At 52.8% G+C, this 12,410-nt stretch overlaps 2 protein-coding genes across 2 annotated transcripts; one reads left to right on the plus strand and one right to left on the minus strand.

Moving 5' to 3' along the window:
* The first annotated feature begins 499 nt into the window (after positions 1-499).
* LOC149370804 (vacuolar protein sorting-associated protein 4-like) lies at positions 500-2,384 on the plus strand. Its single transcript, XM_089584129.1, has 2 exons — positions 500-777; positions 1,292-2,384. Exons 1-2 carry the CDS (start codon positions 500-502, stop codon positions 2,382-2,384), a joined length of 1,371 nt encoding a protein of 456 aa, XP_089440255.1.
* A 103-nt stretch (positions 2,385-2,487) lies between these two features.
* On the minus strand, positions 2,488-4,196 carry LOC149370805 (uncharacterized). Its single transcript, XM_089584140.1, has one exon. The coding sequence runs from the start codon at positions 4,153-4,155 to the stop codon at positions 2,545-2,547; it is 1,611 nt and encodes a 536-aa protein (XP_089440266.1). The 5' UTR covers positions 4,156-4,196; the 3' UTR covers positions 2,488-2,544.
* Positions 4,197-12,410: the final 8,214 nt, after the last annotated feature.

Genomic DNA, 12,410 nt, shown 5'->3' on the forward strand with positions numbered 1-12,410 from the left:
TGTGTTCAGAAACGTTTCAAAGTATTCCTTAATACAATCATACAATCATTTCTTCGTCGATGGACCCTCTTTCAACCAATGGCGTCAGACGATTCTCATGAGCCTGCTAACGTGACAATGCAGACAGTGGCGTGGCAGATGGAAGGAGATAGTACCCCCCCCCCCCCCCCTCCCCTTTTTGCATTGTCAAGGATAGTTCCTTTCCTGCATTGTCAGGCTAGCAGGTTCACGAGAATTGGCCAATTCCATTGGCTGGAAGGAGCTCCTTTGACGGGGAAAAGCCGCTTTTTTCTTGACTAGCACCCGACTATAGTCCAAAAGCGCCACCTTAGTAAAAGACTACCTTTATAATAAATTCCATGAGGGCTCGTAGAGTAGGACACGACTGCGCGATTGAACAACAGCAACCGACTATAGCCCCGACTGTTTCGCCTTATTCACAGAGTCCCCCTTTCCCTAGCCGTCCGGGTGCCCGCGACGCATCCGAGGATTCGCACCGATGAACGCCGAGGAAGCCGTCCGCCTTGCGGTGGAGCACAGCCGTCGTGCGGCTGCCGAAGAGGAGGCTTCCAACCTGTCCGAGGCCTTCCGGCTGTACAAGCAGGCGCTCTTCCTCTACTTCGTGGCCGCCAGGGAGATCCGCGCTGAGAGCAGCGGCTACCTGCAACGCACGCACGAGTTCATCCGGTTCCTGGGCGCCCGCGCCGACAGCGAGTTCTCGACGGCCAGCTCGAGCCCGGCGCCCGGCAGCGGCAGCAGCCTCAGCCCCTTCCCGGTGTAAGGTCGTTTGCAAGCATCGCGACGGAGGCTGTAGGAAAGCGTCAAGACGCACTTGTAATATGACAGCCATCAGAAAAGTACAACCGCAGCCTTAATTGTCACTTGCGGGGGCAGTTCTTCCTAATATACAAAAATTGCAAGACAAAGACATCTTTGCAAGGATGGTGACAAAAAAAATCACCCACTTCTCCGTTATCCGTAATGACCAGAGCTCACTTCATATCCCAACTTATCGGAAGGCACATAACACCATTTAACTTGAAAGTATTAGGGCTAATACCATGTTGAAACTCTTATCGCTAAATAAATCGTGTGCAGGGCAGTAGTCCAGCTCTATCCACAAATTCACATAGGCCCAGTAGCGTCAGCCATTTCTTGCATTCGTAAACCAAAAGGAGATAACGAATTAACGTATTTTGAGATACATTTATTTAGGCGCTAACCTCATTCGTATGTGACGCCTAAACAGGTGCCATCGCAGGTGTTAAATCTCACGAGTGTGGCGCTGCAGGCCCCACGGTCACGAGGAGCACAAGGCATTCCACACCAGCAGCGTGGTTATCCTGGGCGAGGGGCAGGTGCGCTGGAGCGACGTCTTCGGTCTCGAGGTGCTCAAGCGAGCCCTTATGCTTAACGTCGTGTACCCCGTCAAGCACCCCACGCTCTTCGAGAACGCCAAGCCTCTCTCCAGCCTGATGCTGTACGGCCCCACGGGATGCGGGAAGTCGCACGTAGGCAAGGCTCTGGCCACCGAATTCAACGACGCGACCTTTTTCTACGTCATGTGCCAGCACTTCGCTTCCAAGTGCCTCGTGGGAAACGAGAACCTCACCGTGAGGACCCTCTTCGAGATGGTCCTGAACCACGCGCCTAGTGTCCTCTTTCTGGACGAACTGGACGCCCTCAGCGGAACGGCGGTGAGCGGCGAGAACTCGGGCTTCCTGTACCGAGTGAAAGCCGATTTCCTGAGCCTCCTGGAAGGGATACTGTTCAAGCAGAAGGTAACGGTCATCGCGGCCACAAAGTCACCGTGGGCGGTGGACCCGGCACTCGCTCGTGTTTTCCGCAAGTGGGTCTACGTACCGCTGCCCTCAGACGAGACGCGAGAGCTCATGTTGGTCAGCGGGCTCAAGGAGATTCGCCACCAGCTGTCCGATGCGGACGTGTGCTGCCTGGTGAAAAAGACGGAGGGCTACACTTGTGAAGACCTTACTCTGCTCCAGAGGGAAACTAGGATTAGCTTGAAGAAGAAGCTGAAGTCGGCAACGCACTTCGTCAGAGTGGAAGGCTACAAGAGGTCCAGTGGGGCGTCGAAGACTGGCGACGTTCTCACCCCATGCGCTCCAGATACACCCGGGGCCATACAGTTGTCCTGGAAGGAGGTTCCAAAAGAGGCTCTCTTGGAACCAGAGGCGACCTTGCAAGACTTTGAAGCTGCGCTGCAGAAGTACCATGCATCGGTGACAAGCAGTGAGCTCGACAAACTGGAGGCCTTCAAAACCAATCAAGAATCTAACCTCCACACAGTTCTGAAAGTTGACATGAGTCCCTTCAATGTGAGACAGACGCCGACTGAGGACGTGGAAGCCTGCCAGGAAAACTGAAGGATGGCTGAACTTTCATTTTTCTTTCTTTGTTGTTTTCATTAAAGGTTAACAGGGGGACACCCAAACAGTTGTGTCCATTTCTGGTGGTGGTGGTGAAAAACTTTAATCAAAGAGAGCTTGAGGGTAAAAAAAAAACCCTGCTGCATGGTCGGTATCCTTAGTCCGGGACACCGCATGACGAGGCCCCGTCTCGCGCCCGCTTGACCAGAGCCCTTTGGGACTCCAGTGTGGAGCAGTTGAGGAGGGCAGTCTCCCATGCCTCTCGGGTGGGGGTGGGGGAGGGGGGAAGGTGAGGATTCTGAGTACATGCCCACACCATGTGAAAGATATCGCAGATCTCTCCACAGTGCGGGCAGCGCCCATCTGTGTTCGGATCGAAGTGTTTTGCTATTGCAGGACAGAGAAGGGTTCCTGTCTGCAGGCGCCGCAGAGTTCGCTCCTCCGCCTTACTCAGCCCCTTGGCGGGTGCCGGGTAGAGACGGTGGCTGTCGCAATAATAAATTAGGATTTCGCGGAACCGCAGAAGCGGTTTATGAGCTTCTGAGCCATGAGAGCTAGGATGAGGAGCCCGGTGTGTGACCGCTCGGGCGGCCGCATCAGCGGCCTCATTGCCTCGTAGACCCTGGTGGCCAGGAGCCCAGATCACTTTTGTGCGAGTTGGATCGGCGAGAGCGCGTCTTAGAATTTGCGAGGCAAGAGGTGATATTTCGCCTGCAAGATAATGTTCACAGGCCCGGCGAGAGTCTGTGATTACCGTTTTCGATTTTGGATCGGCGGCAGCGAGAGCTATTGCGACTTCCTCCGCTCGTGTTGAATTTGGGGCTCGAAAAGATAGCCCATCGACATTCATTCCCTGGTGGACTACGGCAGCCGTGAAGAATCCCGCGGGCGACGGCCCTGTGATGTCCACGTAATAGACGCCCTCTTTATAACCATATTGCCTCTCAAGCGTGCGAACCCGCGCTTGTCGTCTGCCTTCATGTGAAGCCATGTCCATGTTACGCGGGAGCGGAGCGACCAAGAGCATGTGGCGCCACAGCACCGGGATGTTCTCCGTCCCCTCTGGTATGCATGTGTGTTGGATGTGTAAGCGGTTTAGCAGGCGGCGCCCAGGCACCGTCTGCGATAGCCGCGTATATTGGTTCACGAGGTGGGCCTCCCGCAACTCCTGATAGGAGTTTACCACTCCCAACGCCTTCAGTTTGGCGTTGGAGGTAGCCACCGGGAGGTCCAGTGCTCGCTTTGTTGCCTTCCTGATGATGGCGTCAATGCGCTCGTCTTGTTGTTTGGTGGTGCGTAGGTACGGCACGGCGTAGAGGATCCGGCTGGTCACGAAGGCATAGGCGAGCCGTAGCGCGTCCCTGCCCCGCAGACCACCCCGTTTGTTGGAAACACGGCGGATCATGCGCCTTACCTGTTCACCTATGCTCTTGAGTTTCGCTATAGTAGAGTCCGGCCTAAGTTTGTTATTGATGAACAGACCCAGGATCCGGAGCTCCGCCACTTCTCTGATGGGACCGCCCGACAGAGATATGTGTAGAGACGTGTTGTCCTTGTTGTTTGTCCTGACGTGTAGAAGCTCTGATTTGGCGGGAGCACATTGGAGACCACAGTCGGCAGCATATGCTTCGACTATGGAGGCGGCCTGCTGAAGGCGGTCCTCCATCTCCCCAAGGCTCCCCTCGGAGGTCCAGATTGTAATGTCGTCTGCGTAGAGTGCGTGTTTTATGCCATCCACCTGAGCCAGTCGGCCGGGCAGGTGCATCATGGCGATGTTGAAAAGGAGCGGTGATAACACCGCCCCCTGTGGTGTACCTCGTGCACCCATAGAGTACGGGCCGCATTCCTCGTCCTCGATCCGTAGGAGTGCCTGACGCGCAGAGAGGAAGTGTCTGACATAGGCGAAGACCTTCGCCCCGCAGTTAGTGGCGTTCAAGTTAGAGAGTATGGTGCCATGTTTAACATTGTCAAACGCCCCCTTAAGATCGAGGACGAGAATGGCCTTATCGTTTTGTTGCATGGCTGTGGGTCGTATTATGTCCCTGTGTAGTTGGAGTAGGACATCCTGTGCAGACATGTGCGGGCGGAACCCGAACATAGTGTCTGCAAAGAGGCCCTTACCCTCCATGTATGGAGAGAGGCGATCCCGAACCATTGTCTCCATGAGCTTTCCCACACACGAGGTTAATGAGATGGGTCTCAAGTTGTCCGTAGTCACGGCTTTACCTGCTTTGGGAATGAACGTTACAAGCGATGTTTTCCATTCGAGTGGGAGCGGACACCCATCCCAGATCTGATTTATGTATTGTAGGAAATGGAGGTATGCAGAGTCGGAGAGGTTCGCCAACAGTTTCACTGTTATGCGATCCCGACCCGGTGCCCCACCTCGGCGCATTTTAGCCAGGGCCGCCTTAAGGTCATGCAACTCAAAAGGGGCGTCTAAATCCTGATTTGGCTTGCCGGAGTACGTGTACTCGGGCCCAACCGGGTCATTTGTGCGGCAGAGATACCTGTCGCACAAAGTGTCCGCCAGTTGCGCCATCGTACCTTGGTACCCGTGCAGAGCCCGCCGGAGCTGTTTTTGCGTCTCCCCTTTCGTTTGAGAAGGGTCGATGAGGCTGCGCAAGAGACGCCAAGTCCCCTTCGAGCTCATCTGACGCGCTGCCGAGTTGCAGCGTTCTATCCAATTGGTGTCTGTGAGCTGGGCGGCATATGCCGCAGCCTGCTCCGTAAGTTGTGCAATGCGAGCTCTAAGCTTGCGATTATTCTTGTGTTTCTTCCATCGTTTTGTTAAGCTCCGGCGCGCCTCCCACAGATGCAGGAGGTGATTGTCCACTGCGGGGATCTCGTCGGTGGTGTGAAGTGTTTGCGTGTGTTGTTTCTGTATGTTGGTGACCTGTGTTGCCCACTCCGCATAGCCATCGGAGAATAGTACCGGAGGGACGTGCTGAGTTCGAAATTGGTGCCAATTGGTTATTTTCACCTGGCCCCATTTTTTACGGGCTGCTTTCGCCAAAAGCGTGATGCGGAGAAGGCAGTGGTCGCTGCCCAGGGTATCCCCCAGGTTCTCCCATGTGGCGTTTGTAGTGTTCCTAACCAGAGATAAGTCAGGACACGTGTCACGGGTGACCGAGTTGCCCACACGTGTGGGGCAAGACGGATCCGTGAGCAACGTAAGACGAAGGGTGGAGATGAGCTCCGCCAGCTTGCGTCCCCTGGATTTCTCGAAGTGATAGCCCCAGTGTAGACTGGGTGCGTTGAAATCCCCAATGATCACCAGGGGTTCATTGTCAGCCGATTTGAGAGCACGATAGAAAATTTCGCTGAAAGTAACACGCGGCTTATGCGGGGGGCAATACACATTAAGCACATGTATTGACGGGTCGCGGCGCCTGAGAGGCAGAACCCTCACCATGGTGTATTCCTGCTCAGTCTCCAGATCAAGATCGACCTGAATCGCGGTGTATGCTTTATGCACCAGGATGCAGGTCGAGGGGCCCCCTTGAAACGAGCTATACCCAGAGATATAACTTGCGAGTATGTAAAGCGCTTGTCCTGTCTACCTCGTTTCTTTGTGTCGTGTCTTTTGCGCAAAAAAACCCACAATGCTATACCCAGAGAATTTAGCAGTGTCGCAATTGTGGCGGCACTGTTAAAAGGCGACAAGAGTGCTAGAAGACAGCGCAGAACTGACTATTAAGCGGACATTTTATTGAAGAGAACAAATCCTCAGAGGCTTGATAAGGCGTTTTAAAAAAGCAAAGCTTCTAATCTCTCTACGTGCCTCTTTGGATCGCTCTGATGCCATTAATGAAAATTTGAGCACTCAGCGCCGTACTGTCTTCTAGCAGTCTAATTGCCTTTTTAGGCTGCCGACACCATCTTGCACTGAAAAACAAAATGCCTATTACGAAACTTTATATACAGTATACACAAGGGAGACAGTTATTAGCTTAAAAATTGGAGATCACTGCAGTGTGCTGCATTTGAGAAATTCGAAAACAGCGTTTGAATGCAAGCAATTTTTTTTGCAAGTCATCGTTGTCTTACATCAGTACACATCCCCAACACACGTTACCGTCGTACAGACCACAATGCGTTCACCTCGTGTCCCTCTGCTTGAGACAACGACCCTTCGTGGCGTATGCGTTGCGTGCGCGCTGGCACGTAGAGGAGCTGGGTTCGAACCGCAGTGCCGGCGAGTTTCACTTTTTGACCGGTCATTTTCGTGCAGACGCATTCTGCCGACCGGTCCTGTACACACCACTCATGAGACAAAAAATGTTTTCACGTTGAAACTTTTATCAGGCCCCTACTTTATGATACATCGGTTCTATTGCACCTATATACGAAGCTGAATGTTATCAAACTCGTAAATATAAAAAAAAAGTCTCTGCCTCTCCCGTAACCGAGAGTAGAGTAAGCATGAAATGTTTACGGGCCTAATGTCATCTCGGTGGACACCCGAACCGCACCGTACAGGAAGGGAGGAACGCCACCACCCGTTCAGCGCGATGCCTTGCCATTTGAACGCAAGGTTTTTTGAGGAAAGGAAATGGCGCAGTAATTCTCTGCCATCTCGGTGGACACCCGAACCACACCGTAATGGAAGGGAGGAACGCCACCACCCGTTCGGCGCGATGCCTTGCCCTTTGAACGCAGCGCTTCTCCCCCGGGCACCTGTGCGCCTGCGCGGCTTTGCTTCGATGCGCGAAGCCCCTAAGAGATCACGTATGACAACGAAGTGTATCGTGGCATTTATGTGCTTTTTGCACGCGTTATTAGAAATCGGAAATTATAATTCCGTGCATTATCAAACGCACAGCGACTGATATCTTGATAAACATTGAGAAGGCACTGGCAGCAGTTATTTTTTGTGACTCCTTTGGAGACCAACCGGCGCTTGCATGCCGGTCACGTAGGAGGGCTTGGAGAGTCTCGTTAAATCTCACTAAGTCTCGTACGGTGCCCGGTAGTTCTCGTTTCAGAGCCCGGATGACTGGAATTCAGTGCCCGGATGACGGCTCTCGGTCTCGGCGTGACGTCACCACACTGCCGACAACGGGGGCTAAAAGCATTTCATGCTTAATAAGCTGCCAGATTCCTGTGTAGCTCGTACAGCTGACGTATTAAAGCACTTGCGTTCGTGCAAGAAGAAGGCCCTTCGAAACTCCGACGATATCATGGGCAACTGAAGCACACACAACATCTCTATACCCTAGAAAATTTGGCAGAGACAAGAATCTTTATAACGGGCCTGTTGTTCGATGGGCTATGTACGCAAACTATTCTAAAATATTTGGCACAATCGTATGGGCGAAACCTGATGTCTTTAAGCACTCTCTTTTTCCTGGAACAGTCAGCGGAACGCACTTCCTGCTGATGCTGTTGAATGGCCGACTGTCGTATCATTCGTATCAAAGCTCAAACACCTGTCTTAGTCGATCATTGCTAAGCGTTTAGCTTGTCCGTGGTTTCAGAAGTCAGTTTTCTATTTTCGCTATCCTTTTAAATCCACCTTAGGCGCATCCACAGGAGTAACAATGTATTGGCGTGGAAAGTATTCAGAACTTTTTTTGATCGCGGTCTGTCTGCCCAAACACGCCGACTATATCTGTTGTCTTGTTTTGATGATGATTATTAGGTGTCCTTACGTTTAATGGCACATACCCACGGCGAGGGATCGGCCAGGGTGCATTCATGTGTCTTGTTACCCTTTTTATACTTCGTCTTCTTTATGGTCATACACACCCCACTCTTCGCTAAGACACTCTGCGAAGGTTGGCAAGGATACTGAAAAAAAAAATAAAAATTTAAAAATAAATATCACTGAAAGGTGCCTAGTTCCCATAAAGTACAAGGGTGCAACAGCAGTCACATACGCGTCTTTTGCTGAATTGCTAAGCACAAGGTACGCTTTTCCGATTTCGCCTTCGTTGAAAGGCGACCGCCGTGGCCGGGATGCGATCCCGCGTTCTAGGGATAAGCTGAGCGCCATAGTTCATATGCCAACATGGCAGGTGCACTCACTCACTGAGTAGGTGATTCTCTGCCTCTGAATACCGACTATGCAGGGGTTCCCTGAGTCTGCTCTCTCAGCGCTGTAGTTAAATTTTATGCGGCAGTTTGGACTGTTTCCATCGAGCTCACCCAGTCATGGTGCTCACGGGACTAAGGTAGGCAGGCAGCTCTCTGGCTGGGGTTAAAGGAGGGGAGGTTGTTTGTGGGCGGGGCTTCTGGAGGACAGTTGGCTTTCCCACTGCCTCTTTGAATTCGTTCATCGCCGCCGCTTTTTCTTTCCGCTGTTATTTGGACTTCTACTTCCAGTGGGTGGACGCCTTGCGGAGGGTTGAGGTAGATGGATGGGGGGATGCCTTTTCTGAAGGGGTAGCGTTGGGTAGGTTGGCTGTGGATGGAGCTTCTGGGGTGGGGTGAGGAGGTGAATCAAATGTGGCGGTTTGTGGGTGGGCAGCCTCTTAGCTCTGAGGGTGCGATGGGGAGGTGGCTGGTGGGAGATGCTTCTGAAGGGCGGATGCTTCACTCACGGAGGTTTTACGCAATTAAGCACTTTGTAATTGCCCTCGGTTCGAGCGTGAGCGTGTCCTCCTGGCTGCAACGTTCCGCCACTTAGATCCTCGTCCCCTTACAGAGGCCAAGATTCTGGGTTTTTAGACTATACCCCCATAGCCATAGGACAGCTGTGAAGGCGCTTTTAAAGTTGTTGAAAAACTCAGGATTTAGTTCAAAGATGTAAACTTTCAGGTGCGCCCAGTGTACCCTGATAGTTACGGACTACGGACACGTGAAAAAATCATCCACCTTCCTATCTCCCTTGCCTATCTCTTCATCCGTCCCCTTTCTTACGTGTAGGGTAGCATACTTGGCGTCGCCTAGTTAACCTTCCTTCCTTTCATCGTTCTCTCTCTCTCTCTACACACACAGAAAACGCCGGCCTTTTCGCAAAGTGCCACTGGTGCTGCTATTGCAGTAGAAGCAATCCCAGTGTCGGTGGAATTGAATACCCAGGCCTGGGGTGCGACCTTATCTTGGCGACCTCAGCCAGCGACGCACTCTTCCACTGGAACAGAATTCGGCCACCCTGGTGTACTACTTGGCCATCACCTCCTAACATACTCATGATGTCAATAAACATATGTTGGTTCGTATAGCACATAGTCCTGATTTGCGACTTTAGTGCGAAGGTATGCAGGAAGCAGGTAGACGATCAGATAATGGGGTACTACAGGTTGTGTAGGAGTAGCAGGGCGCAGGGCAGTGGCGGTCCCAGAGCGTGGTTTTAGCGGGGGACCGAGGTGGGGAGGGGGGGGGACAGATTTCCGTATATCAAAAAAGAAAAAATAGCGACAACGATTTTTTATTTTATTTACACAAAAAAATTTTGCGCTTTGTTGTTGTAAAATGAATAGCGAATGATATAGATGTTATACCATTACTCAATATTTGAATCTTAACGTTTACGCGAGCAATATTCATTTGGATACCAGGGGAAACAAGCCGACGGCTGAGATATCCCGCCACGGCATGCCCACGAAGGTCAAAGCACCTGCCCGGACATTTCACCAGTGGGATTAGCGGCCTTCATTACTCAGTTCTAGGAAATGGCTTTGTTCCGCCCTCAGTACCCTTGTGCTAGTCGGCGGCCAAAAAGGGATGATCCCCTCTGGCGTTGCTGTGTCCGATGGTGGGATAAAGAGATGAATGGGTGGCTCTTTGCCGCCCGACGAGGTTGCTGGCCACCGCAACCGCAGGTGAATGGCACCGCCGTCGTCGCCGCGCCGGCGGCATGGCAAGACAACGGTGAGGGCACGGCAGGACCACGATACTCGCCCACTCAATTCCATTAATACGAATGCTTTCTAAGTATACTAGGAATAATATTTTAAACGTTCTTAAAAATACATGAAAAGTACATTTTTGCCCGCTTAGCATATTTATAATGCATTCAAAATATAATAAAAATATTGTCGTGTCCGGTCGCTGTGTTGAATGCAGCGAAAGACGCACACGGTACTTAAAGACTTCGTTTATTTAAAGCCGATGAGGGTGCGACCAGCGTCGACCGAGGCAGGAGCCGAACTGGCCGCCCGAAGAAAGGAGGGAGCGGAGAAGCGTCCACGGGAGGGAGTGGCTTCCCAAAACAGGAGGAGGATGCGGGGGCGCACCATGGGGGGGCATCTGGCGACAGCGTGCGACGAGGGGCAAGTGGTCGTTAGGAGGAGGATGCGAGTGGTCGTTAGGAGGAGGATGCGAGTGGTCGTTAGGAGGAGGGTGCGGGGGCGCACACACACAAAAGCAATAAGGGGACACAACACTTCCTTCCCCCTTAGAAAGTTGCCTGGTATCGTGCAGGGGGTCGGCGCTCACGCGTGGAGGCGCGCTGGCTTTGTGCGCTCGGGGGAGAAACACTTGTAGGCTGGCTGTTGTTCGCTGTGTCTCCTAGGTCTGTCCTGGGCGAAGCCTCTTCTTCCGGGAAGAGGTGCCAGGCTATGTGGGAAGATGGTGCACGTGTTCTCTCCGCTGGCGGACAGCTCTCAGACGGCGTCGTAAATCTACGCAGCTGGTTGAGATGTCGGCGTGCTACTGTGCCATGTATGTTGACGAGCCAAGAGCGCAGGCCTATGCGTCTGACAATTGTAGCTTCCTCCCAGCGTGGCTTTTTCAGAAACTGTCGGGCGAGGACGCGCTGCCCCTCATTAAGCGTGCCGCAGCGCGGAATTGCTTTTTCTTCCCGGAACGTCTCTGCCTTTGGCTCGGGGAGGATGGCTGTGAGCTGGGTTCGCATTTCACGCTCGAACATCATTTTCGAGGGGGTCTCGCCTGTTGTGCTCTGAACCGTCGTGTGCTGCTTGAAGAGAAAGCGCGCAAGGCGGCGCTGCAGCGAGCCTGTCTGATCTCTTTCAAGGGCGCGTTTTAGCTCGGCTACGTAGCGCTCGGCTTGTCCGTATGTCGCTGGGTGGTAGGGGGCCGATGTAACTGATGAGATCCCGTTGTCGCGATAAAACTTGAGGATCTCCGCAGACACAAACGGTGTTCCGTTGTCCGACACTACCTTGCGCGGCAGGCCGAACGTTGCAAATAGTGATCGGAGGTTGTCAATGACTGCTGCCGAAGTCGTCTGTCCCATTTGCCTTATCTCAAGCCACTTTGTGTAGGCATCTACGACCACAAGGAAAGTGCAGCCCTCAATTGGTCCTGCAAAATCAATGTGCAGTGTGTGCCATGGTGTGTCTGGCTTTTCCCATTCTGGGACAGGAGCTTTCGGCGGGGCGCTCCGGCTGCTCTGGCAAGGCTTGCATTCTCGCACCACTGTTTCGATGTCGTTGTCAATGCCAGGCCACCACATGTAGCTTCTGGCACACTTTTTCATTGCAACGATGCCCCGATGTCCGGCGTGGATGAGAGACATAGCTTGTGCGCGTAGTTCTCTCGGCATCACAACTCGGGACCCAAATATGATGCAGCCGCGATGGGTGCTCAACTCTGTAGCTCGCCTGCGGTAAGCGTCGAAGTTGTCCCCTTTGAGTTTATGCACGTTGCCTTGTTGAACAGCTGTGTAAACTAGCCGGAGAGCTGCGCACTTCTGCGTAGATGCTGCAACTGTGCCTGCTGTAAGCGGAGGTTCTGGCAGTGCTTCGAACATCAGAACGTCTCCTGGTGGAAATGGTTCGTCAACAGTTGCGTCTAGTGGCAGACGGCTTAGCGCATCGGCGTTTTGATGTTTACTCCCATTGCGGTAGACCAGAGCGTAGTCGTACGCTGAGAGTTTGATGCACCAACGTGTCATTCGCGGAGACAAAGTTGGTGGCATAGGCCTTTGTGGTCCCAGAATGCCCAATAGCGGTCGGTGATCGGTTATAAAGGTCACCTTCCGGCCGGCAATGTACTGGTGAAAATGTGTGGCCGCGTAGACGATGGCTAGCCCTTCTTTGTCAAGTTGCGCGTAGTTGCGTTCTGCTTGCGACAACGTACGTGAGGCGAAGGCGATGGGAGCTTCCCTTCCTT

This window comes from Amblyomma mixtum, chromosome 1 (assembly GCF_055824585.1).
Source record: "Amblyomma mixtum isolate Tamu chromosome 1, ASM5582458v1, whole genome shotgun sequence".
NCBI classification, from domain to species: Eukaryota; Metazoa; Arthropoda; class Arachnida; order Ixodida; family Ixodidae; genus Amblyomma; species Amblyomma mixtum.

Coding starts and splice junctions, on each gene's coding strand:
- LOC149370804 (XM_089584129.1), top strand. CDS start 500: ATGAACGCCGAGGAAGCCGTCCGCCTTGCGGTGGAGCACAGCCGTCGT. Junction 778..1,291: donor AGCCTCAGCCCCTTCCCGGT/GTAAGGTCGTTT, acceptor GTGGCGCTGCAG/GCCCCACGGTCACGAGGAGC.
- LOC149370805 (XM_089584140.1), bottom strand. CDS start 4,155: ATGATGCACCTGCCCGGCCGACTGGCTCAGGTGGATGGCATAAAACAC.